The sequence below is a fragment of the Eubalaena glacialis genome, chromosome 20, assembly GCF_028564815.1.
Source record: "Eubalaena glacialis isolate mEubGla1 chromosome 20, mEubGla1.1.hap2.+ XY, whole genome shotgun sequence".
Taxonomy (NCBI): Eukaryota; Metazoa; Chordata; class Mammalia; order Artiodactyla; family Balaenidae; genus Eubalaena; species Eubalaena glacialis.
In genome coordinates this window covers 25,007,474-25,034,350 of record NC_083735.1, presented here as the reverse complement: position 1 = coordinate 25,034,350, position 26,877 = coordinate 25,007,474, and the positions used below count along the sequence as shown (strand labels likewise).

Sequence of the window (26,877 nt, the reverse complement as noted above, 5' to 3'; positions counted from 1 at the left end):
AATCAAAAATTGTCAGCCATGGGGAAAAAAACAGGAAAACATGACTCATAAGCAGGATAAAAATCATTTAACAGGAAAAATAACTAGTATAGTGGAATTAACAGAAGAGGATATTAAAACAGCTATTATAAACATGCTGAACATGTTCAAAGATTTAAAAGAAAACATGAATATGATAAGAGCCAAACTAGAAGATATTTTTAAAAAGAAACAAATGGAACTTCTAGAGATGAAAAATACAACAAAATTTAAAATTCACAGGATGGGATAACAGCAGAACAGACACTACAGAATAAAAAAATAAATAAGTGAACTTGCAGACAGAGCCAAAGAAACTATTCAAACTGAAGCACAGAGAGAAAAAAGAATGAAAGAAAAAATTTTAAACACTGAAAGCGCCTCGTGACCAACAACACAGTATCAAGCAATCTAACCTATCTGCATTGAGAGTGGCAAAAGAGGAGAATAACAGGATGTGAGAAAAAACACATTTGAAGAAATTATTCAAATATGATGAAACTATAAACCCACAGATCCAAAAAGCTCACTGAACCCCCAAGCAAGATAAACACAAACCACACTACACAAAGGCACATCATAATCTAATTGCTGAAAACCTGGAATAGCAAAAATCTTTAAAGTAACCAAAGGAGGTGAAAATTAAAAAAACTTGCCTGCCTTCCATAAAACATACAATTCATCAGAACTACACTCTTCAAAACACGCTTATTGCCTTCAGATAGGACATACTATAGCATTGTCAAAGGTAAGATGGTAGAGTTAATACATAATCATAAATAACAGATTTTACCTTCTCTGTGAGACAATTTAGTTCTATTTAATGAGTCCCAAAAGTAGCCAGATAACTATAGTGGGAGTGAGGACACCTGAATGCTATTTCTAGAATACATCTACCAGGAGACCATTAATAAATAGCTTAACTTACCTCTGCTTCTTCTAAGCCAATGTGTAACAGTTCAAAAAAAAAAAAAAAAAAAAAGGACAGGTATAATAACTTCAAAGATCTGAATGAATTCCCTATTTCTCCTTGTAAAATGCTTCAAGAGCCTTAGACTGCATTATTGCAGAGTACTAATTTAACTAGACAATTTAAAAAATACTAAGTCATTTTTAATGTTCTTTTTAAGGATCATTTGCTATAATTGTTGCTAACTAAATGCAACAGAGACAATCACAATCACTATTCAATATTACTATGTTGGTATTTTTAATGAAATAGAAAGGGGCATTTTAGAGGTTGAAGAATTTTTGCATGTTTTTCCTAAACTGGTGTGTTCTATATATAACATCTTAAGTACCGAAAAGTCAAAAAAATTAGCTAGAGTAATAGAAAGGCTTATGAATGAACAAACAGGTACATTACAAATTTAATTCAGTGATTTTAAGTTTTTATTTAAAAAGCAGAATTAGAACTTATCAGTGATATTTTACATGTATAAGTAATTACATACTGAACACACCTCAACTGTAAAACTCCATACACATACAAATATTACCATAATAGTTATATTCTAAGGGTCCAAATTCAAATGAAAGTAGGAAATTTAAATCTTTACCTAATATCTTCTGATAGGAAAGAACAATCATTAGCTTCATAACTGTACACAATGGATCCAGGGAATTCTAAGAAGGGGAGGTCATCTTCCAAAACACTCTTCTGAATAGATGCCTTGAGTTAAACAAAATTCCGAAAAGGCACAAATAAAATTCACATTAAATAATAAATATTCACTGAAATAATAAAGTTCACTGAAGCATTCAAATTATAGTTCTAAGCTTTATCAACTAATGCTTTATAGATTAATGAAGTCATACGGACAATTTAACAAAGATAAAGCTACCCACTGTAAAATTATTTTTCTAACAAATTTATTTGCAAACTTCTAATCCTATTTTCATAAAAGCATTTATTTTATTAAATTTTTTCTTCAATTATATTAGTATTCTACATGCAATAATGTTGCCATAAAATGCTGAAGACTGGTTGATGGAGCTTAAATCTATGAAGACTTAAAACTCACTTAACCATAAAAATTCACCAAAATAAATACTGTCTAAATTATTATCTGAATTGGAACAAACTGGCAAGGTCAACCATGTAAACTAGATAAAAAGGGAAAGTATAGAGTAAGAGTTCTCATTTTTGTAAACCCAGTTAAAATTTAATCCCATTCATCCATTCAATGACTAGATTCTGGTTCATTCACACAACAGCAACTCTAAACGTAAATAATGGCTTGAAGTTTACAAGTTAGGATTGACTCATTTTACAGTCAAATGCACATTAAATTTTCCATCTTAAAGAATAATCAATGAACGGCATACCTTTCTTTCTTCTACAGTATATGTCTTCTTCTGCGTAGACATCCATTCAGGAAGTTTCCGCTGCTGTGTTGTTTTCAATGTTTGTTCATTCATCTTTAAAAGGTTCTAGTTGCAAAATCCAAAAAAACAATTACTTTGTGAATAAATACAGTCTTTGTAAGAAAACTCAGAGATAGACCTATCAATATGACTGAAGATCCAAATATACATGTTTAAATTAAGTTACGGCATCTAGGCCCAAATATAGGTTATAAGAGCTGGAATCACAAAAGAAAAAGAAACATACAACATGCTAGGTCTAATGACCATACATTTATTATTTCTTCTTTTCAAAATAATTGAGCCAGTTTAATTGAGTTCTAAGGTTCTAGCAGTTTCAAAGTTTTATTATTCTCTGACTTTGATCCTTTTAAAAAATAATCTTTATCTCATTTACAATGAGAATATCTGGGTGTATAAACTGCTATAAATTTTTTGACAACTTTAATTTTCTTATCATCTTTCCTAAGATCTAAGTAAACTCATCAAACTGTTAAACTGTTCACAAGTCTACCTGAAGAGAATTTTGAGACAGATAAGCTTTTCTATATTAAGGGTTTTTAATTACACTCTTGGCCTAACAAGTGAACCAGTCTCCCTAAGAATAAGAGTTTCGTTGAGAATATTTTTTAAAAATCTGTTACAAGCTTTGAGGGCTCTACTCAATATAAACCACACTTCAAGAATGGTTGTAGAAAATACAATTAATAGGAAAACCGTGACATACTCTTTCTGTTAAAGATAAAACAGATCCATATCCTCATGTGACTTAACACACTAAACTGAAGTGGCCTTAAGTTCTTAATAAAATTCTTCAAACCCCAACCTTAGTTCCCGTTATCTCAAATTTCTAGTAAAGGCACAGCAGTTTTTAGTATACACCTGAAGATTCTTATGATGAAACAATGTCAATATGAAATAATCAAAGCAACTATTTATGACTATGGGATAGCCTGTTATCCCTACTGATTTTTTTTTTTAATTAATTTATTTATTTAGGCTGTGTTGGGTCTTTGTTGCTGTGCGCGGGCTTTCTCTAGTTGCGGTGAGCGAGGGCTACTCTTCACTGCGGTGCGCGGGCATCTTATCGCGGTGGCTTCTCTTGTTGCGGAGCACGGGCTCTAGGCGCACAGACTTCAGTAGTTGTGGCACGTGGGCTCAGTAGTTGTGGCCCATGGGCTTAGCTGCTCCACGGCATGTGGGATCTTCCTGGACCAGGGATAGAACCCCTGTCCCCTGCATTAGCAGGTGGACTCTTAACCACTGTGCCACCAGGGAAGTCCCCCTACTGATATTTAGCAATACAAATTCTGAAAAAATTAAACAATATCCAGAAAGTATCCATTTAAGTGCTCATTTTCCCAAGCATAAACCCCCAAAACTGAGAACACTAATAATGTATGAAAGAAAATTTTTAAAGATTACTTTGGCAAACAAATTTTCCATACAGAACAAACTCCATCATTCTTATGCACTGGGAAGGAAAGGATTAACAGCAGGAAAGGGGAACTCACTGGCCCTACTGGGGAAGAAGGAATGAAAAACCTCAACCATCAAATGTGCTAATGACCTCAAACTGGATGGTAGCCTTGTAAATCTATCAATGGTATCCACTAGCAGAAAAATACCAGAGTATCTATCCAGAAAATGTTAGCCAGATATAACGAACCTATCTAGGCTGCTTATCCTAAATAAGCCTGGAATTCTGGCTTTATTAATTATGTCTGGAAAATGGGGGGTGGTCAGTATAGACTTAAAAAAAATGCACAACATGAGAGTTGAGACAGAAATCTCAAGGTATTTGGGGGACCTTGAAAAGGGAGGAATTCACCTAGATCTGTTAGGCGAAATCTGTGATAAGCCATTGTCATGACTTCCCTAGCCCTGAGAGGTCTTTTAAAAGTGCAGTTTGAGACTCCTTATAAAAGTTTCATCAAAGCAAAAAAGTCTATATGATCAATTATAGTTATATTAATCATCAGGCCAAGTTTATTGAGACCAGACTTATTTTGCAAACAAATTGGTCTTAATTTGGTTATATTTGGAAGAAATGAGGGTAATTTTAGAGAGAAAACAGATTATGTTTCAATGAATATTAAATCCCAGAAATCCCAGTTTTGTTAATGGAGGTCTGTATTTACTAAGACTCACTTCCTAGATAGTTCCTTGCTGTTAGGTTATATTAATGCAAAGTTTAATTAAATTATTAAAAGGGCACTCTAAGTTTGGTTTTGAAGCTTATCTCAGTAATCTTTTGGATGAAGATCAGATGCCCCACAACCTGCAACCGGGGGATTATGCATACTGGAAAAGACATAATTTAAAGGACTATCTCCAACCTAGACAGAAGGACTCTTATCAGGGACTCTTAACTAGCTCATGCACACTGAAACTGAAAAGAACTGATTCAGATTAATTCCCACTTACAAAGGGTCCCTACACTGGACTCGCCTATAGAGATTATGGCTGACCTCAAAATCACCTTAAAACAATGCTCGGAGGAGAAACAACACTCACACTAGGATGAGAGGAAGAAGACATCAGACGTAGACAGTTAGCCCAAGATCCTGGACCTGGCTTGTATGATCCTTTATAACATTTTCTTGACTTCTTGGACCTTTGCATATGAATCAAATGTTTTCCTATCATGGGCATGAGCCTATGTTAATTTTAAAAATCAAGCCAGGGGCTTCCCTGGTGGCGCAGTGGTTAAGAATCCGCCTGCCAACGCAGGGACACGGGTTCGAGCCCTGGTCTGGGAAGATCCCACAAGCCACAGAGCAACTAACCCCGTGGGCCACAACTACTGAGCCTGCGCTCTAGAGCCCGCGAGCCACAGCTACTGAGCCTGCGCTCTAGAGCCCACAAGCCACAACTACTGAGCCTGCGCTCTAGAGCCCGTGAGCCACAACTACTGAAGCCCGTGCGCCTAGAGCCCATGCTCCGCAACAAGAAGCCACCGCAGTGAGAAGCCACCCCCCCACCCCCGCTCGCCGCAACTAGAGAAAGCCCGCGCACTGCAATGAAGACCCAACGCAGCCAAAAATAAACTAATTAATTAATTTTTAAAAAATTCTTACTTACGACTTTAATAATACTGCTAGCTATGTTGTTTGTATTTTGCCTGTTTTACAAGATTGTTGTTCCTTGCATTACCAAATGTGTGACTGAGCCTCCAACAAAAATACATAGTTTTATATGAGATCAATAATTGTAATAGTGCAACTCTAGATATGGGAAGATGATGCAACAAGGCGGAATTTTTTTCTGGACCATAACAGACTAGTAAGACAGGTGGTCCTTTGACTATTGTTAATCAGACCTGGTCCAGTAATAGCACACTGAGTGGCCTATCAGCGAAATTTTCGCCAGACCTAGGAATGAGCCTTCCTAGCACCACAGGACAAAATGGTCATGAAATGCCTCCCAAATCATGGTCCAATTTATGACCATGAGGGGGCCCTGTCAACTACAATTGGCACTTGCCATTGGCACTTGCCATCTACCTCTACAAGGATTAAACCACGTGCTGCTGCAGCGGCTGACTTTCAACACCCCCTGAAAGGAGTTCAGGGTGGAGAGCAGGCATGAGGCCCTCTGCGCTCTGGGAAAAACTGGTCTTCAGATAGTTAGATATTTTCAGGAGATGATTTTATGAGCCCAACTCTTGTATCTCCTCATATCTGGAAAAGCACTAAAATCCTTCATGGTGACGTCTGCTCCTTGTGACTAGCAAAAACCTTCTGCAAAAAATATGTGCTTGATTGCATGTACTTCCCCTTCACCAAAATCACATATATACTGACCTTCCCCCTTAGCTCTTCGGAGCAGTTTCTCAGCGCTATCTGAAATGCTGTCTCCCAGGCTATAGTCCTCATTTTGCCCCAAATAAAACTTAATTCACAACTCTCACGTTGTACATATTTTTTAAGTCAACGTCAGTAAGCTGTGTAATTTAGAAAATATAAAACAGAGGAGTTTCAAAATGAAAACTTCCTTTGCGCAGTTTTTTTTTTTTTTGCACACATTGCTCAAAACTATTCTGCTAATCCAAAACCATAACATGTACTAATGCAGAAAAAAAGGACATTTTTGGAATCTGTGTGTGAGAGTTTGGGGTTCCTCCAAAAAAAAAAAAAAAGAATATTCCATCTGCACTTGGTGCTCTTTGAATCATTATCAAAGTTTGGCATTGGGGAAGATCTCTGATTCAGTGAACCAGAACTGACAACACAAATGTTAGTGCTACCACCTGCATTACATGTAATAAGATAAAATATATAAACTATATATGCTTTATTCATTATAAGGCATTTTACAAATGTTAGTGGTTATTAATAAGTTTATATTTGCCACAAATCCAAAACGCTTGAAAGTCAAAAGTTGATCCCAAAGTATGTGTATATACATATACATATACAGACACACACAGGAAAGGAGAGTCTATTCTTAACCTTAAAATACATTTTTATTAAACTGGAAAACAAGCTTTTGCTACATGCAGAGTAGATCATTTGCAAAACTGCCAGAAAATTGAGTTTTCTGAAAATAATAAACAATTCTATAAAACAACTATAAAATCTTAGAATTCTGTAAGTAATTCATTCACACTGCCAAAACAGAAATAAACTTCAATAACTCCTCCCTGCAGCCACCTATAACGCTAAAATCATTTTAATTTAAAATGTCTAATTTTTAGACCTAAATACTTTTTTGCATACAAAATTCTGTCTAGATGTCTCCAGGCAAAGAATTTGGAAGTAAAATTGTTTACAAACCTAACATTTGTGTCAAATTTACTTAGACCTTGGGACAGATAAAAAGCACACAGAAAAGTAAAGTTGTAGCAGTAGGGAAATTCTTCAGCATATATGAGGATTTTTTTTTTAAAGCTTTTTCTTTTTTTTAAGATTTTTTTCTTTGATGTGGACCATTTTAAAGTCTTACTGAATTTGTTACAATATTGCTTCTGTTTTATGTTTTGGTTTATCCGGCCCCTAGGCATGTGGGATCTTAGCTCCCCAACCAGGGATCAAACCTGCACCCACTGCATTGGAAGGCGAAGTCTTAACCGCTGGACCACCAGGGAAGTCCCTACATGAGGATTTTAATCATTGATCAGATAAAGGTTATTCTTGGGAGGGATCCAAGTCATTGAATAATAGAATTTTTAAATTATGTATTTAGCTGTTACGTTGTTGAGTATGAACAACGTTGACACGTCTTTTACTAAAATCAAGTCTTATCATTTCATAATGCTTCACTTTGAGCCATTAAAGGATAATAAGCTCCTCTTTGAAATAAATAATATATTTTGATTTGTTCTGGTTTGGACTTTCCTGGAATAATCTCACGTATCTATCCACCACTCCCTGCTACTTTTCAACTTTTATCACTTATTTAAAGGCTGGTTTTAAACAACATACACCTGGGATTTTTGTTGTGGTTTATTTTTCTGGTTTTGGTTTTGAACAGCCCAATTTGAACACATCTCTTTCAATAGGAGATTCATCTCATTCACAGTTAGTGTAAGAACTTGAGCTTTCCCTTTCGTCTTACTTTGATTAATATTTACCTTCCTTTCTTCAGTTTCCTCTTATTCTTTGTCCACTTTTTCCAACTGTGTGAAATTACCATTCAAACTCTTTTTTACCATTGCCAGTGTTAAAATTTCACTTTTTTTCCATCCTATTACTCTACTATCTCAGCAAAATAGAAAAACTATATCCCTTCCCCACCAAGACCTGACGTTTGCACTGTCCCTCTACCCAGCAAGGCAAACTCTTAGAATGTTTTGAGTTCCCCATCCTTCTAACTACTGTTTTTTTGCTGATACGGTTTTGGCTACAGCCTGTTTTCTAGTATTGCTCTTCTGTTTCAAGAATCCTTACTATTTTCTAAACATTTATGTTACCAATTTCATCATCCATTTTAATATGTTTATATAAATTTAAATATATATGTAAATGTATATATTGCTTACTATAGTTTCCTCTTCCCTTAATCTTGTCAACCGTGAATCTCTGTTCTGATTCAACTGTTTGTTCAGAGGCTTTTTTCAATTATTTTCCTCAAGTAGAATATGTAGGTAATAAGCACTGATCCCCTGCATATGTGAAAATTTATTTTTCAAATAGGTAAGAGAATGATGTGTTGGCTGAACATAACAGTCTCTCAGCAGTTTGTAGATGTTCTCTTACAGTCTTCTGCCTTTTAATGTCACAAGTAAGAAGTCCATTGTTTTTCTGATGCTTTCTTCAATTGTGACTAATATTTTTCCCGTCTGGGAACATTAAAGATGTTTAAGGATTTTCATATTTTTAAGAGCCTAAGTGTACACTCTTTACTCTCCTTGGAATCAGTGAGTCCTTGGAAAAGATTCCTTTCCAAGTCTTTACTTAAGATGAGAAAATTTTCCCCTTGTTATAGGTTGAATTGTATCTCTCCCCAATACAAGATAGGTTGGAGTCCTAATCTCCAAGTAACTCAGTGTGACTTTGTTTGGAGACAGAGTCATTACAGAGGTAACAAAATTTCAATGAGGTCATTAGGGTCGTCCCTAATCCAAAATGAGTGGTGTCTTTATAAAAAGGAGAAATTTGGACACAGAGACAAGACATGCGTAGCTGGAGGATGATGTGAAGAAACACATGGAAAAGAGTCATCTACAAGCCACGAAGGCAGGCCAGAAACAGGCCCTTCCCTCGCAGCCCTCGGAAAAAAAACAACTCTGCCAACAAAGTGATTTCGGACTTCTAGCCTCCACAACTGTAGAACAATAAATTTCTGTTGACTCTTCTAGTTTGTGGTACTTAATTATGGCAGCTGTAGCAAACTAATATACCCCTGTTACTAGTTTAGTTATTAATTGTCATAATCTATTCCTTTTTTCCTTCTACAGCATTTATTCATATTCCAGTGAATTTCCTGCCCGAATTTCTTCTGCTGGTGTCTATTTATTCCTACCTGACGACGTCCTCTTTAATTTTGTTCTGTATTTCAAAGAGACTTCTTCCACTTGATTTCCAAGATGCTAATTTCATTCTCAACATTCTCAACTTCATTTCATAGTCGTTTTTCAATTTGCCTCCTGAATTTTTATAATGTTGAGATCTCGATTGTTAGTTTCAGAAAGTTTCTTTGTACTCTAGTTGAGTCTCCCTAAATGTGCTTATAATTTCTTTCTTTCGTAAAAGTTATAGTCTAACTATTTCAAAGATCTGTGTCAATGGGAGCTTCCTATTTTGGATGTTCTGTTGGTCTTCTTTCCCCTATGCTGGATTTCTTGGGTGGATTGTTATTTTACTTTACCCGTATAACTCTATTTACCACCAGCAGTCTCAGCTCTTAGGGTCCCTCAGGAAGCTGCAAACTGAGGACAAAGACTGTAAGTCTTCCACTGAAGCACTAGGAGGCAGTATCTCTATTCACAGATCTCCCCAGTTGTAATCTCAAGGTCTAGCCCACCAACACACTGAGCCCATCAGTACAACTCCTCTGGAAGTCCTCTAAGACAGGAAAGATCAAGTAGGCTTCTTAAGACCAATGAGTTGTTCAGTGCATTCAACAAATACCGATTTAATTTTCAGCCATATTTGTTCTACCACAGTAATTCTATTGAGTATTTTATTTAGGAAATAATGTTTTAGTTCCTTTCTTATCCTCCAATTTTCCTTTTCCACCGTTTTCAGTTCTTTGATTAATATATTTCCTATTGAATCCACTGATAACACTTACAGGGACTTTTAAGTTCTTTTTTGTGTAGAAATTCTTTTTTATCAAGGGTCAACTATTCAGCTTAGTAAGCTTGATATCTGTTGATTTTACTCAAATACATGATGACTCTCAGTTGCCTGCTTCATTTAAAAATGAAGTTTTATACGGAAGTTGACAACATCTTCAAGTTCATGGCACATTCAGAAAATGAAACTATTTTTACGGCATGCTGGGAAGGGGATCTGGGAGTGTGAATATGAAATTTTGGGAAACTTTTATCTTCTTTATAAAATTAAAATTTTCAAACTTTTTAAAAACAAACTTGAAATCATTTAGATGGAATAACTTTTTTTTTTAATTAATTAATTTATTTATTTTTGGCTGCGTTGGGTCTTCGTTGCTGCGCACGGGCTTTCTCTAGTTGCAGCGAGCGGGGGCTACTCTTCGTTGCGGTGCGTGGGCTTCTCATTGCAGCGGCTTCTCTTGTTGCGGAGCACGGACTCTAGGTGCGCAGGCTTCAGTAGTTGTGGCTTGCGGCTCTAGAGCTCAGCCTCAGTAGTTGTGGCACGTGGGCTTAGTTGCTCCACAGCATGTGGGATCTTCCCAGACCAGGGCTCGAACCCGTATCCCCTGCATTAGCAGGCGGATTCTTAACCACTGCACCACCAGGGAAGTCCTAGATGAAATAACTTTTGTATGTTATGCTTTATGCTTAAAATGGTTACACACAATTCCTGATTAAGACCTTTAACAACATATTCTTAATATTCTGTAGAGCAACCATCACAAAGAAGTTTTGTTAGCACAAGTGGTAGCAAATGGCAAAAGAGGAGGCTTTGCTCCAATATACTGAAGACTCCTTTTTCACTGTAAACCAGCATTCCAACAATTCGATCCTTTAAATTGCACTTCAAGGATGCTGAAAGTCTTTAAATCTAATGCTTCTCCTTTTCTTCTACTGAGAAATACGTTAATTTCTTCTGATGATGTAAATAAGCTTCAAAAATGAATGTTTTTATACCAAGTATTTCAATATAATGCTAAAAAGCTCTGTCTCAGGTACACACTGGCTTTGCTCTAATAATATTATTAATCCTTCTTTAGGATTCAAATAACACCAATTAAACAATCACTTCTAAAATTATTTTAACTTCACTCTGACAAAGCTGAATTTTTACTCTGTATCCATAAATTTTGTCAGTACATGTGAATATATTAATATTTTCCACACGATCACTGCACTTTTGATTAGGTTAATTCAACTGCTCAAAATGTCAGTTAAGGATACCATTTTTTGAAGCTAATTATTATACTTCAACAAATCTGTAAAGTAAGAGTCATTCACATAGAATAATTTGAAATTTTCCCTTTAGCTTATAAATCTTCCTTTGGACTGTCAACACACTTCAGTAATGAAATAGCTAATCAGATTTCTTCACCTAAAGTTGAAAAGAAGGTACTGTAGCAGCTTGGATTTCATTAGATTCACCATTTTTATGACATCATTTAATGTAGAATTCAGAACTACAGGCAAATTTTAATATACAAGAGCTTCTCTGTGAGTAAGTCAACATATTACTTGGAATATCAGGTTTTTTACCTTGAAACTTAACATAAAGCCTTTATACCTTCCTGTTATTACCAGTCCCAAATTTCCACTGTTTCCATAATATCTCATATGTTTCAAAATATTCATTTTTCACTTCATTTTTCATTCCCGGTTGGTTTTGGAACTTCTTTACCAAGCAAATAATGTCCTTCCAGGCATTTTTCAAGGATTCTATACAGCCTTCTAACTGAGGACCATTGCCAATATTTATGAATTCGTAACTGCGATGAACACTGTTTTCATTAATCTTCTGGATTAATGTTGTCTTTGTGTCCTTGACAAATCTTCAACATACCTTCTAATAGAATAATTGAAAAATGGCAACTCTTCCACTTCCTTTGCCCCACTGGTCCAAACATAGTGTTCCACATAGGCGGGGGGAAAAAAAAGCAGATTTAGCAAACTAGTGAGGTAATCTGAGCTTTATTCATTGTGCAATCCTGTAACCAGCTTCTTGAGCTCAATCTGATTATTTCCTTTATCAGTCTCTTAAATTCGTTCTTATTTTTTGCTCAAAGACGTTTTCAAAAGTTCAGATCTTTTGTTTAGTGAAATAGATGTTTTATGAAAAGGTACCAGAGTATTTTGTTTGACATCCCTACCTCATTTGATTTAGGCTGAAAAGCGAAGAATTATGGGAAGACCAAATCCAATTTTGAAATAATCCTTTACTGCCTAATTATTGATTAAATACTTAACTATTATGTTCAACTCATGAATCGGATGACTTTCCAGCTTTAATCACTATCTTAGACGTCATAGTGGGAACGCAGGTATCTATAGAAATTAAATCTATTTGAATATAAAGTACTTAAAATACTACAGGTCTTTAATTCCTTGGGAAAAGTTTTTTGTCAATTGTTTAGCCTCTCTGTATTATGAATATTTCTAAACAAATCCTATCCAAAAAAAAATTTTTTTAATTAAGGAGACTAAACAAAAACTAAGGGTACTGAAATAACTTATTTTCATTTAATTTAATAATCAAAAATTTTGAAGTACACAATATATACTTCAGGGTAATCAAATATATTTTTAAATGAGTTTCTGAAGTTACAAAGCCTTGTATTTCCTTATTGAATCAAATGAGTTGCATGTGTTCAATTAATCATTTTTAGACATAAACACTAGTTCTTTAAATTCTAAAAACAAACATTATGAAATTCTATCAAAATCAGCATTTGCAATATTGTCACATCAAAAGCCCGAATAGGAATCGTGGTGGCTCTCCAGCGCTTCTGCAGACGCCCGCGGAGCTGTGTCGGGGCTGCCGTTTTGCACCAAGGAGCTCTGGTCTGAAGGGCCGGGTGTGAGGCCTCTGCACGCGGCACCCTCTCAGCAAGGGAAAGTAGACAAAGCACAAAGGAGAAAGAAAAAGGTGACCTAATTTTAAGAAGACCTATGTGAGGAGGATTGACTTCATTGCCTATGCATTTTTAAAGAGTTTTTGTTTTATTTTATTTTGTTTTCTGTGCCTCGTGGAGATTTGGGGACTAGATTAAGCCGTGTGGATGAAAGGCTCTTGGTGCTCCAGCCAGGCATCAGGGCTGTGCCTCTGAGGTGGGAGAGCCAACTTCAGGACACTGGTCCACAAGAGACCTCCCAGCTCCACGTAATACTAAACGGCGAAAATCTCTCACAGATCTCCATCTCAACATCAAGACCCAGCTTCACTCAACGACCAGCAAGCTACAGTGCTGGACACCCTATGCCAAACAACTAGCAAGAGAGGAACACAGCCCCATCCATTAACAGAGAGGCTGCCTAAAATCATAATAAGGCCACAGACACCCCAAAACACACCACCAGACGTGGACGAACCCACCAGAAAGACAACATCCAGCCTCATCCACCAGAACACAGGCACTAGTTCCCTCCACCAGGAAACCTACACAACCCACTGAACCAACCTTAGCCACTGGGGACAGATACCAAAAACAACGGGAACTACAAACCTGCAGCCTGTGAAAAGGAGACCCCAAACACAGTAAGATAAGCAAAATGAGAAGACAGAAAAACACACAGCAGATGAAGGAGCAGGGTCAAAACACACCAGACCTAACAAATGAAGAGGAAATAGGTAGTCTACCTGAAAAAGAATTCAGAATAATGATAGTAAGCATGATCCAAAGTCTTGGAAATAGAATAGACAAAATGCAAGAAACATTTAACAAGGACGTAGAAGAACTAAAGAGGAACCAAGAAACGATGACAAGCACAATAAATGAAATTAAAAATACTCTAGATGGGATCAATAGCAGAATAACTGAGGCAGAAGAACGGATAAGTGACCTGGAAGATAAAATGGTGGAAATAACTACTGCAGACCAGAATAAAGAAAAAAGAATGAAAAGAACTGAGGACAGTCTCAGAGACCTCTGGGACAACATTAAACGCACCAACATTCGAATTATAGGGGTCCCAGAAGAAGAAGAGAAAAAGAAAGGGACTGAGAAAATATTTGAAGAGATTATAGTTGAAAACTTCCCTAATATGGGAAAGGAAATAGTTAATCAAGTCCTGGAAGCACAGAGAGTCCCATACAGGATAAATCCAAGGAGAAACACACCAAGACACATATTAATCAAACTATCAAAAATTAAATATAAAGAAAACATATTAAAAGCAGCAAGGGAAAAACAACAGATAACACACAAGGGCATCCCCATAAGGTTAACAGCTGATCTTTCAGCAGAAACGCTGCAAGCCAGAAGGGAGTGGCAGGATATACTTAAAGTGATGAAGGAGAAAAACCTACAACCAAGATTACTCTACCCAGCAAGGATCTCATTCAGATTTGATGGAGAAATTAAAACCTTTACAGACAAGCAAAAGCTGAGAGAGTTCAGCACCACCAAACCAGCTTTACAACAAATGCTAAAGGAACTTCTCTAGGCAAGAAACACAAGAGAAGGAAAACACCTACAATAACAAACCCAAAACATTTAAGAAAATGGGAATAGGAACATACATATCGATAATTACCTTAAATGTAAATGGATTAAATGCTCCCACCAAAAGACACAGACTGGCTGAATGGATACAAAAACAAGACCCATATATATGCTGTCTACAAGAGACCCACTTCAGACCTAGAGACACATACAGACTGAAAGTGAGGGGATGGAAAAAGATATTCCATGCAAATGGAAATCAAAAGAAAGCTGGAGTAGCAATTCTCATATCAGACAAAATAGACTTTAAAATAAAGACAATTACAAGAGACAAAGACGGACACTATATAATGATCAAGGGATCGATCCAAGAGGAAGGTATAACAATTGTAAATATTTATGCACCCAACATAGGAGCACCTCAATACATAAGGCAAATACTAACAGCCATAAAAGGGGAAATCGACAGTAACACAATCATAGTAGGGGACTTTAACACCCCACTTTCACCAATGGACAGATCATCCAAAATGAAAATAAATAAGGAAACACAAGCTTTAAATGATACATTAAACAAGATGGACTTAATTGATATTTATAGGACATTCCACCCAAAAACAACAGAATACACATTTTTCTCAAGTGCGCATGGAACATTCTCCAGGATAGATCATATCTTGGGTCACAAATCAAGCCTTGGTAAATTTTAAAAAATTGAAATCGTATCAAGTATCTTTTCCGACCACAACGCTATGAGACTAGATATCAATTACAGGAAAAGATCTGTAAAAAATACAAACACATGGAGGCTACACAATACACTACTTAATAACGAAGTGATCACTGAAGAAATCAAAGGGGAAATCAAAAAATACCTAGAAACAAATGACAATGGAGACACGACGATCCAAAACCTATGGGATGCAGCAAAAGCAGTTCTAAGAGGGAAGTTTATAGCAATACAAGCCTACATCAAGAAACAGGAAACATCTCGAATAAACAACCTAACCTTGCACCTAAAGCAATTAGAGAAAGAAGAACAAAAAAACCCCAAAGCTAGCAGAAGGAAAGAAATCATAAAGATCAGATCAGAAATAAATGAAAAAGAAATGAAGGAAACAATAGCAAAAATCAATGAAACTAAAAGCTGGTTCTTTGAGAAGATAAACAAAATTGATAAACCATTAGCCAGACTCATCAAGAGAAAAAAGGAGAAGACTCAAATTAATAGAATTAGAAATGAAAAAGGAGAAGTAACCACTGACACTGCAGAAATACAAACGATCATAAGAGATTACTACAAGCAACTCTATGCTAATAAAATGGACAACCTGGAAGAAATGGACAGATTCTTAGAAATGCACAACCTGCCGAGACTGAACCAGGAAGAAATAGAAAATATGAACAGACCAATCACAAGCACTGAAATTGAAACTGTGATTAAAAATCTTCCAACACACAAAAGCCCAGGACCAGATGGCTTCACAGGCGAATTCTATCAAACATTTAGAGAAGAGCTAACACCTATCCTTCTCAAACTCTTCCAAAATATTGCAGAGGGAGGAACACTCCCCAACTCATTCTACGAGGCCACCATCACCCTGATACCAAAACCAGGCAAAGATGTCACAAAGAAAGAAAACTACAGGCCAATATCACTGATGAACATAGATGCAAAAATCCTCAACAAAATACTAGCAAACAGAATTCAACAGCACATTAAAAGGATCATACACCATGATCAAGTGGGGTTTATTCCAGGAATGCAAGGATTCTTCAATATACGCAAATCAAACAACGTGATACATCATATTAACAAATTGAAGGAGAAAAACCATATGATCATCTCAATAGATGCAGAGAAAGCCTTCGACAAAATTCAACACCCATTTATGATAAAAGTCCTGCAGAAAGTAGGCATAGAGGGAACTTTCCTCAACATAATAAAGGCCGTATATGACAAACCCACAGCCAACATTGTCCTCAATGGTGAAAAACTGAAACCATTTCCACTAAGATCAGGAACAAGACAAGGTTGCCCACTCTCACCACTATTATTCAACATAGTTTTGGAAGTGTTAGCCACAGCAATCAGAGACGAAAAAGAAATAAAAGGAATCCAAATTGGAAAAGAAGAAGTAAAGCTGTCACTGTTTGCAGATGACATGATACTATACATAGAGAATCCAAAAGATGCTACCAGAAAACTACTAGAGCTAATCAATGAATTTGGTAAAGTAGCAGGATACAAAATTAATGCACAGAAATCTCTTGCATTCCTGTATACTAATGATGAAAAATCTGAAAGTGAAATTAAGAAAACACTCCCGTTTACCATTGCAACAAAAAGAATAAAATACCTAGGAATAAACCTACCTAAGGAGACAAAAGACCTGTATGCAGAAAATTATAGGACACTGATGAAAGAAATTAAAGATGATACAAATAGATGGAGAGATATACCATGTTCTTGGATTGGAAGAATCAACATTGTGAAAATGACTCTGCTACCCAAAGCAATCTACAGATTCAATGCAATTCCTATCAAACTACCACTGGCATTTTTCACAGAACTAGAACAAAAAATTTCACAATTTGTATGGAAACACAAAAGACCCCGAATAGCCAAAGCAATCTTGAGAACGAAAAATGGAGCTGGAGGAATCAGGCTCCCTGACTTCAGACTATATTACAAAGCTACAGTAATCAAGACAGTTTGGTACTGGCACAAAAACAGAAATCTAGATCAATGGAACAGGATAGAAAGCCCAGAGATAAGCCCACGCACATATGGTCACCTTATCTTTGATAAAGGAGGCAAGCATATACAGTGGAGAAAAGACAGCCTCTTCAATAAGTGGTGCTGGGAAAATTGGACAGGTACATGTAAAAGTATGAAATTAGAACACTCCCTAACACCATACACAAAAATAAACTCAAAATGGATTAAAGACCTAAGTGTAAGGCCAGACACTATCAAACTCTTAGAGGAAAACATAGGCAGAACACTGTATGACATAAGTCACAGCAAGATCCTTTTTGACCCAGGTCCTAGAGAAATGGAAATAAAAACACAAATAAACAAATGGGACCTAATGAAACTTAAAAGCTTTTGCACAGCAAAGGAAACCATAAACAAGACCAAAAGACAACCCTCAGAATGGGAGAAAATATTTGCAAATGAAGCAACGGACAAAGGATTAATCTCCAAGATTTACAAGCAGCTCATGCAGCTCAATAACAAAAAAACAAACAACCCAATCCAAAAATGGGCAGAAGACCTAAATAGACATTTCTCCAAAGAAGAGATACAGATTGCCAACAGACACATGAAAGAATGCTCAACATCTTTAATCATTAGAGAAATGCAAATCAAAACTACAATGAGGTATCATCTCACACCGGTCAGAATGGCCATCATCAAAAAATCTAGAAACAATAAATGCTGGAGAGGGTGTGGAGAAAAGGGAACACTCTTGCACTGTTGGTGGGAATGTAAATTGATACAGCCACTATGGAGAACAGTATGGAGGTTCCTTAAAAAACTAAAAATAGAACTACCATATGACCCAGCAATCCCACTACTGGGCATATACCCTGAGAAAACCATAATTCAGAAAGAGTCATGTACCAAAATATTCATTGCAGCTCTGTTTACAATAGCCAGGACATGGAAGCAACCTAGGTGTCCATCATCGGATGAATGGATAAAGAAGATGTGGCACATATATACAATGGAATATTACTCAGCCATAAAAAGAAATGAAATGGAGGTGTTTGTAATGAGGTGGATGGAGTTAGAGTCTGTCATACAGAGTGAAGTAAGTCAGAAAGAGAAAAACAAATACAGTATGCTAACACATATATATGGAATCTAAGGGAAAAAAAAAAAAAGAGGTCATGAAGAACCTAGTGGCAAGATGGGAATAAAGACACAGACCTACTAGAGAATGGACTTGAGGATATGGGGAGGGGGAGGGGTGAGATGTGACAGGGTGAGAGAGTGTCATGGACATATATACACTACCAAATGTAAAATAGATAACTAGTGGGAAGCAGCCGCATAGCACAGGGAGATCAGCTCGGTGCTTTGTGACCACCTAGAGGGGTGGGATAGGGAGGGTGGGAGGGAGGGAGATGCAAGAGGGAAGAGATATGGCAACATATGTATATGTGTAACTGATTCACTTTGTTGTAAAGCAGAAGCTAGCACACCATTGTAAAGAAATTATACTTCAATAAAGATGTTTAAAAAAAAAAAAAAAAAAAAAAGCCCGAATAAATAATTAAAAATTAATAATAAGAAAATTAATAAAATTAATTGTAATCTATTAGAGAACACTAAATATCATACAATAATAATTAGCTAATAATCCTGCTCTTTTCTATGCTAGTAGTAAAATTATGAAAATTAAGACAAATAAAATTTAAAGAACGCCCATAACTTTCCCAATGATTAAATAACATATACATAGCCAATTAAAGTGATTAATAGATAGGAAATTATTTAACAGGAAAGTCAGAAGGAAGTACTACATGATACAGCCACAACACAACTCTTTTTGACCATGTTTACTATGCATAACCGTACATGTTATTGAACTCAAGTAGCTAACAAAAGGATCTACATAAAGAATGTTCAGGACTTCCCTGGTGGCACAGTGTTTAAGAATCCGCCTGCCAATGCAGGGGACACGGGTTTGATCCCTAGTCCAGGAAGATCCCACATGCCGCAGAGCAACTAAGCCTGTGCGCCACAACTACTGAGCCTGTGCTCTAGAGCCTGCGAGCCACAACTACTGAGCCCGCACACCTAGAGCCAGTGCTCTGCAACAAGGGAAGCCACGGCAATGAGAAGCCCGCACACCACAACAAAGAGTAGCCCCCGCTCGCCGCAACTAGAGAAAGCTCGAGCGCAGCAACGAAGACCCAATGCAGCCAAAAATAAATAAATGTATTTTAAAAAAAAAAGTGTTCAAATATAATTTCACCTAGTATAAATCTTTGAATGTTTGCCTTATAAAGTGCTTTTATGTTTGAAAATTATAAAAAATATGCAACCATCAAAATCTTGCATTACCTATAACCCATGTCACTATGTTGCAGCACAAATTGGAAGGCACTAACTTCAGTTAACTCTTGCCAACAGTCAGTATGGACCCAGTGTTGCCAGACCTTCCAATTTTTCAAAAGAACTGGATGTTACTATGCAATCTTCCATCTGATATCAACTTCCAAGACCCACTTTCCTGCAGCCCTCTTAATTCTAACCTCTGCTGTAGACAGATCAATACTAGCAGCTGATGTGAGTATCCCTAGAAATTTTAAGAGTCAATACCCCTTCATAAATCATCCTTTGAGTGAAATACTTGGGTACATTTTTGTAGGTGCACTACTGAATGAGTGGTTGAGAAAGAGTAGGAATATGCCAACAAATGGATTTTCCTTCAAGAGGCCCACAGGAGACAGGGTGGTAGTCTGGGGCATCTACTTAATTAGTGGAGTAGGAAGTGAATTCTCCTAAGACTGGAGCACATCTCCTTTTTCTCCCCACTTCTGAGTCTACTATGTCAACTCATACTGGCCTGGAGCATTACTCCACTCTATGGCCTCCACAATGATGCTAGGAACACTCACACAGCAAATCATTTACCTTCCCATCTGTAGAATTGTGAGGGAAAACTATGAACCCAGAGTGGGGCACTGGCCCAGTTCTTCCAGTCCATCAACTATCAGCATCAATCAAATGCTTTAACAGCCAAGTTATTAAAAGGACTAGTTTGATGGTCTAGTGTGAAAATTAGTATGTCTAAACAGAACCTAGGGTAAATGGAAGATAAGCCATCTTCACGAAGGCAGGCCAAGGGAGTTTCTTCACAAAATACCAAGATATCCCTTCAAAATACTTCTCTAGTTTTCACACCATTTTACCTATAGTTACATTTTTAAGAATTAATCTTACAAAAATAACCGGCATTCCCCAGAAAGATTTATATACAAGGATAGTCATCCTTGTTATACACAATATTTAAAATATATATTATATAGTGCAATATATAATATTTATAATAATAAAAGTTGAAATCAGACTATACATCCAACAATGGAAAAATCGTTAAATAATAAATAATGGTACATCCATAAAACAGAGCACTATGCAGTCATTAAAAAGATGTTCTTATAATTTATCAAGTGAAAAAAGCAAGTTAGACTCTAATTTCAGAAAATAAAGATGTGTATTTGTCTATATGTATATATTAACATATTTTATATATATATATATACACACACACAAATACATTTTTCTTTAAGATTTTTTTGATGTGGACTATTTTTAAAATCTTTATTGAATTTGTTACACTATTGCTTCTTTTTATGTTTTGGTTTTTTGGCCACGAGGCATGTGGGATCTTAGCTCCCCGACCAGGGATCGAACCCACACAACACTGCATTGGAAGGTGAAGTCTCAACCACTGGACCACCAGGGAAGTCCCCACAAACACATTTTTAAAGGTCTTTGGCAATGTATACCAAAATATAAGTGGTTATCCCACAAATGCAGATAGCGTTTAATTCTCTTCTTTATGCTTTTCTATATGTTCCAAATTTTCTATAAGAACACGTGTTACCTTTTTGCAATCGGGGGAAACGTATGCCAATAAAAGTGGGAAAGATTTTTTTTGTTTGTTTAATGAACAATCAAGGTTAAATTTTTTATACTATAGGACAAGAGTCAGCAAACTTTTCCTCTAAAGGATCAGATAGTAAATATTCCAGGCAGACTGTTGCTGTCACCAACTATTCAAGTTTGCCACTATAGCACAAAAGCTATAAACAATACTTAAGAAATAGGCATGGTTATGTTCTAATAAAACTTTATTTATACACAGTGAAACCTGGATTTACACAAATTTCATGAAATACTGTTCTTTTTATTTTTTTTTCAGCCACTTAAAAACGTAAAAACCATTAGGCTCATATTCAGTACAAGCAGCAAGTAAGATGTGACCTACTAGCCAGTTTGCCAACTGCTGCTATAGAACACAGACAAAATGCTCTAAGACTAGAAAATATACAATGCTGCTGTGATTAACAACCCACTATAGCTATTTTTTTTAATCACCACAATACATTCATAAAATACCTAATAAGAATGCAACTTCTTGGAAAAGAAAAGCTTTTTGATAAATTAGTTGCAAAATGAACCTCATTATAGCTAAATGAGTGAGCTTACTATAGGGTTAGTAATATTAGCCAAATAAATGTTAAGAGATTATCTGCCAAAATTACAAATTATGTTTTGAAAGAAGTCATCTTAAGGTGATTTTATTTGACAGCAATTAGATAGTAGGATAAGCTATCCACTCAAGCCACTTCTAGTTCATGTCAACAGAAATCACACCAATAAGATTTAAGATTTAAATTAGTAACAGATTTAGAAAATTTAAGACCAATCGCAGTTCCAAATTAGCTAAGAAGGGATAACTTTTTCACCACCTAGCTTTTAAACCATACTATACACTTCTCTCCGGCAGAGTAGAAATTCATCTCAAAAGCACATTTTTCCCTTAGAATGGTGTCATCTTCTAGAGAACGGACAGACTTCACACCAGTCTCAAGAGAAAGTTGGGTTTCAGTGGATTAGCTCAGAGATTTGTTTGTTCCTAAAACCTGTAAGGTAAGGAAATTAATGCCTACTGTTACCACAGTAACTGACTTGCCTAATTGCTTGAGGGCTAATAAAGAATCCCAACCTTTTTGAAATGCATCCCCCAAAAAACAAAAAAACACTACACTGTTAAGTTAAATAGCACATACAGAAAACCATTTCAAGTCCAGGAAAAAATTATCAGTAAGTATTTCAATGCCTCACTCTGAGAGACAATTATATTGTTTAATGTGGACAAATTTTCAGTTACTACCTAAAATGGTTCAATTCTGTTTTGTTCAAAATATATGAAGGCTAACCTGATGAAATACACTATTTTACAAACCTGATTATTTAATCAAAAATGCAAGAATTTTAGAATTATTCTAAAATTTTCTAACAAAATGTCACAAAAGAGAAGTCACGGTAAACAAGCTAAAATTTCAATTTCTCACTTTGGGCATTGATGCAAATTTTACAAATGTCCATTGAGTTTCACAAAGTTTCTCTAAGGAACAAAGCTGTATCACCATCACTACACACAAAGGAAAACTAATAACAAAGGCTAGCTGATTTTGCAAAGGTCAGCAGAGTGCTCTAGCATTAAAAATTATACTATGAAGAAGCAGGGAAGTACAGTGGAAAGAAATCTAGACTTGGAGTCAGAAAACCTAGGCTCCAATGTTGCATTGTAACAAGAAAAATTATCCAAAAGTTATAAGTAAGACAAAAAGAAGGCAATATGTCCTTTCAGCGTCATACAGGAGCACAAGCCCACCCAAAGATTATTTCATACGGAATATACATTTATTTAACTCATTATTTACTATTGATTAAAAACTCAGACTCTATGAAGTTACATGTTAACTTGTAAAATTTTATCTAGTAAAAATGCAACTGAATTGTCTCCAGCAGAAAAGATAATCTCAAAGCCTATGGTTTTTACTGCCCTGTAGGACAGCTCTGTACCTAAGCTAGCAATTGTTTCAAAGTTCTTTCTCCAATGTCTTTATGTGATGGTAAATTTAACGTATTAACTTGACTGCCCTAAGGGTTACCAGCCCAGAGCTGGTAAAACAGTTATTTCTGGGTGTGTCTGGGAGGGTATTTCCAGAGATTAGCATTTGAATAGGTAGACAGAGTAAAGAAGACTGCCCTCACCAATGATGGGCATCATCCAATCTGTTGTGAACCTCAACAGAACAAAAAGGCAGAGGAAGGGGAAATTTGCTCTTTGCTTGGGCGGAGATGTCCATTTTCTCCTGCCCTTGCACATCAGCACTCCTGGTTCTCAGGCCTCTGGACTCTAAGCAGGTCTCACACCATTGGCTCCTCTGGTTCTCAGGCCCCCAAATTTGGTCTAGAATGACACCACTGGCTTTCCTGGGCCTCCAGCTCGCTGATAGCAGATTGTGGAAATTCTAAGCCTCCACAATGGCATGAGGCAGTCCCTCACAGTAAATATCTTTCTCTATATCTATATATATATCCTATTGGTTCTATTTTTCTGGAGAACCGTATACCTATATAATCTTTGCTCCACTTTGAACCAATTTTATCTCCTGTTGGTTCCCTCATTAATGAATTAAACAAATGTGATGTGCTCATTGTATATTTGTATGAGAATTGGTCTTTAATTTTTTAGAAAAATATGCTGTGACACTTGGCCACGTAGTATCCATGTGATCTTGCACAAGGCACTACTTTTCTAAATTTTCATTTCTTCATCTGTAAAATGGGATTAAATTGCCATTATATTACTTGCCTTACTATATTACATTATTATTATATATTACCTGCCCTACTGACCACGGGGTTGATGTGAAGATAAACAGTGATAAACCTGATGTGACATCTCTTAAACTGCAGCTATACATGAGTTGGCATACTGATAGGAGTAGTGATAGATCTGTTACTGCTATTATACCTCATTCTCTTTAGTATACTGAGAAGGATCAAGAACCTATGGGTACAGAAAGAGATATCAAATCCATACAAATTAGACTAAGTATGTAAATTTATCAAAAGTTAATTAAACACTGAAGTGCTTCATAGGCAGAATGTTCCTTTAAATGATAAATCCAAATAGAGAAAAGAAAATGGATTCATTTATCCAAAAAGACTTCATTCTTATGCATCAGATCTGATCCAAGGAGTACTAAATTTCAAAATGCATCTATTTTATTTCTCTGTAACTATATTACACAAATTATATTTAGGAGGTTTCCAACTACAATCCAAGTTACAACAGTAATATACATACACTCAACTAACTTTTCATGTGTGTAGATGAGAATATAGAAAAAGAATAAATTTTAAAGACTGATAAGTTATAAGATTGGATTAGTAAGTGTTTTCAAATAACCTAACAAAAAGCTTATAAGACTAAAGCAGCTTAAATGATTCAGCAATTCACTTTGGTTATCAATGTCCTAAATTTGGTTAGACACTTTGGGTTTCACCTATACAATTATGTTATTTTTACTAAAAGAGGCAGTTTCCAGTCAAAAAGCCTTTCAAATGTTATCAACAATGCAACAAACTTTAAAAATTCTGGGTTTGAGTTCTTTTATTATATTACATAGTTTCTGAAAATGTAACCTTGCCCTATGAGCTTATCTATACTTAACCAATATACTAGCAACTACTTTATATATATATACATATACTATATAGACACATATACACATGCATATATACACATGCATGTACAATCTATAACTTATTGTAGAAGATATAATTTATAAGGTATTCTCCTCTATTCTTTTTGAGAATTCCTTTCTACTTTTCAATGCACTAATAGGAATAGGAGGGGGCAGAGTAAAAAAATTAGGACCAAAGAATCCACGACAAAGCCCTCATTAAATTCCCTAATTAAAGAGGCTTTAATTAATCTATTGCTCAATTTTGGCTAATCTTAATTTCGCTCCAAATAACCCAAGCAAGCAAACAAGAAAAGCTAAATAAAACCACCATTAGCATTTGGTCCAGCCACAGCAAATCAAGGCAATTTTAAAAGCAGTGGGATTTTTTTTTTTGAGAGACCTATTTCTTTATAGGCATCTACCAAATTTTCATAACTGTCAAGTATTATGTAATATATAATTTATAATAACAAAGTATAAATTAAAATTTGTATTAATAGTCAACTGAAATAAAATACAAATAGAAACAAATAAATACAATAAAATGCCATTAAAATGCTAGCAACAGGGGAAAAGAATAAAAGCCTCTCTCTATGCTGTGTCATTGTGAGAAGCCGCACTGCCCATAAACCAGGAACATGACTTGACCTGAACTGAATCCATGGCACAGTGAAGTGCTTTATAACTGAATTTCACTATCCAACTGAATAATTCATTATTTTTAATGAATTTCCTCTGTTCTGTAAGTAGCAATAGCCACTCAGCTAAAATCAACCACTATAAACTGAGAAACTGCAGAGAAAGTTTTCAAGTAAGTCAATTTAAAACTTGCTTAGGCTGCCTATTTTTCCTTTTTATTTTTTACTCTTACTTCATATGGCCTGAGATGAAATTTTATAGGACTCATTATCAAGAGGACATTGACGGTTGCCTACCCAGCATCCATTCCACCCTGTACCCTTTGTACAGTACCACAAATTTAATTGAGATAATGACCAGTTACTCACAAAGCCAATGTGCGTCAAGGAAGCTGCCCCTACTACCAGCTCCCATGGAAAATCCAACTGATCTTAATGTAATCCCATTCCCCTTGCCACAATGATGATTCAGAAACTCAGGCCTAAACTCAAGGCATTCCCTTGAATTTCGGTTAAGAATAAAACCTATGATCTAATTCAGGCCAATGAGATACAAGAGAAGGTGTTTAGGGGGTTTCTGAGAATAACGCGTCTTGCTCTTGTAAGAAAGTACCAGAAGAGATGCCCTATATTTGAAAATGGGAAGCCTGGGCCTTCTACAGCCAGTTTGCCACCATGATGGAAGCCAGCTGGAGGACGAAGCCAACACACAGAAGACAGCAAAGATAAGAAATGGAGCTACAGTAGATGGACTAAACCAGTCTTCAAGTCAGCCCTACCTCAGCCTTCAAGTTCCATTTTAATAATAAATTTCCTTATTTGTTAAGCCTGTTTGAATCAAGTTTTCTGTGCTTGCGTTCTAATACACAAATATAATTGAAAATAAAAGAATGTGGCCAATCCTTTTCTTTCTTTAACCCCTTATCTTACAAAAAATAAATTACAACAATAAAAAAACTAGCCACACAAAGGATACAATACCAAAAGTTTCATACACAGAGTTTCAAATCTTTTTAAATCAAAATAAGAATAAAATAACATTAAATAGCAATGTAACAGAAAATTATAACTGTTGGAGAAGCTAGTAAAGTAGTCTTGTTCAGGCTTCAGAGGTGGCACTAGGCCTCTCTCTGACCAGGCAACGACCCTAAAAACTGGCTACGTGCCAAACTGCTGAGCTACATACAGGCCAGCAGGGGTGACGCCAGCACACCTTGTAAATCATTAGATAAGACAGGGAGTAAGTCTGGGGGCTTTTTGCACCTTGAGGGCCTGGCCAGCCCCCGGGGATTAGAGAACATTCCAAGACTTTCGAGTTAAGATCAAGACATTTATGATAATA

At 36.0% G+C, this 26,877-nt stretch overlaps 1 protein-coding gene across 2 annotated transcripts in view; it reads right to left on the bottom strand.

Annotated features, from left to right (window-relative positions):
* Positions 1 to 26,877, bottom strand: part of WRN (WRN RecQ like helicase) — a 130,429-nt gene that overhangs the window by 95,533 nt on the left and 8,019 nt on the right. For both annotated transcript variants that reach the window (XM_061177178.1, XM_061177177.1), the window contains exons 2-3: positions 2,347 to 2,451; positions 1,578 to 1,690 (exon numbers count right to left, since the gene is read on the bottom strand). In XM_061177178.1, the coding sequence (XP_061033161.1) occupies positions 1,578 to 1,690; positions 2,347 to 2,439 (206 nt within the window). In that variant the 5' untranslated portion in view covers positions 2,440 to 2,451. The remainder of the gene's footprint in view (positions 1 to 1,577; positions 1,691 to 2,346; positions 2,452 to 26,877) is intronic.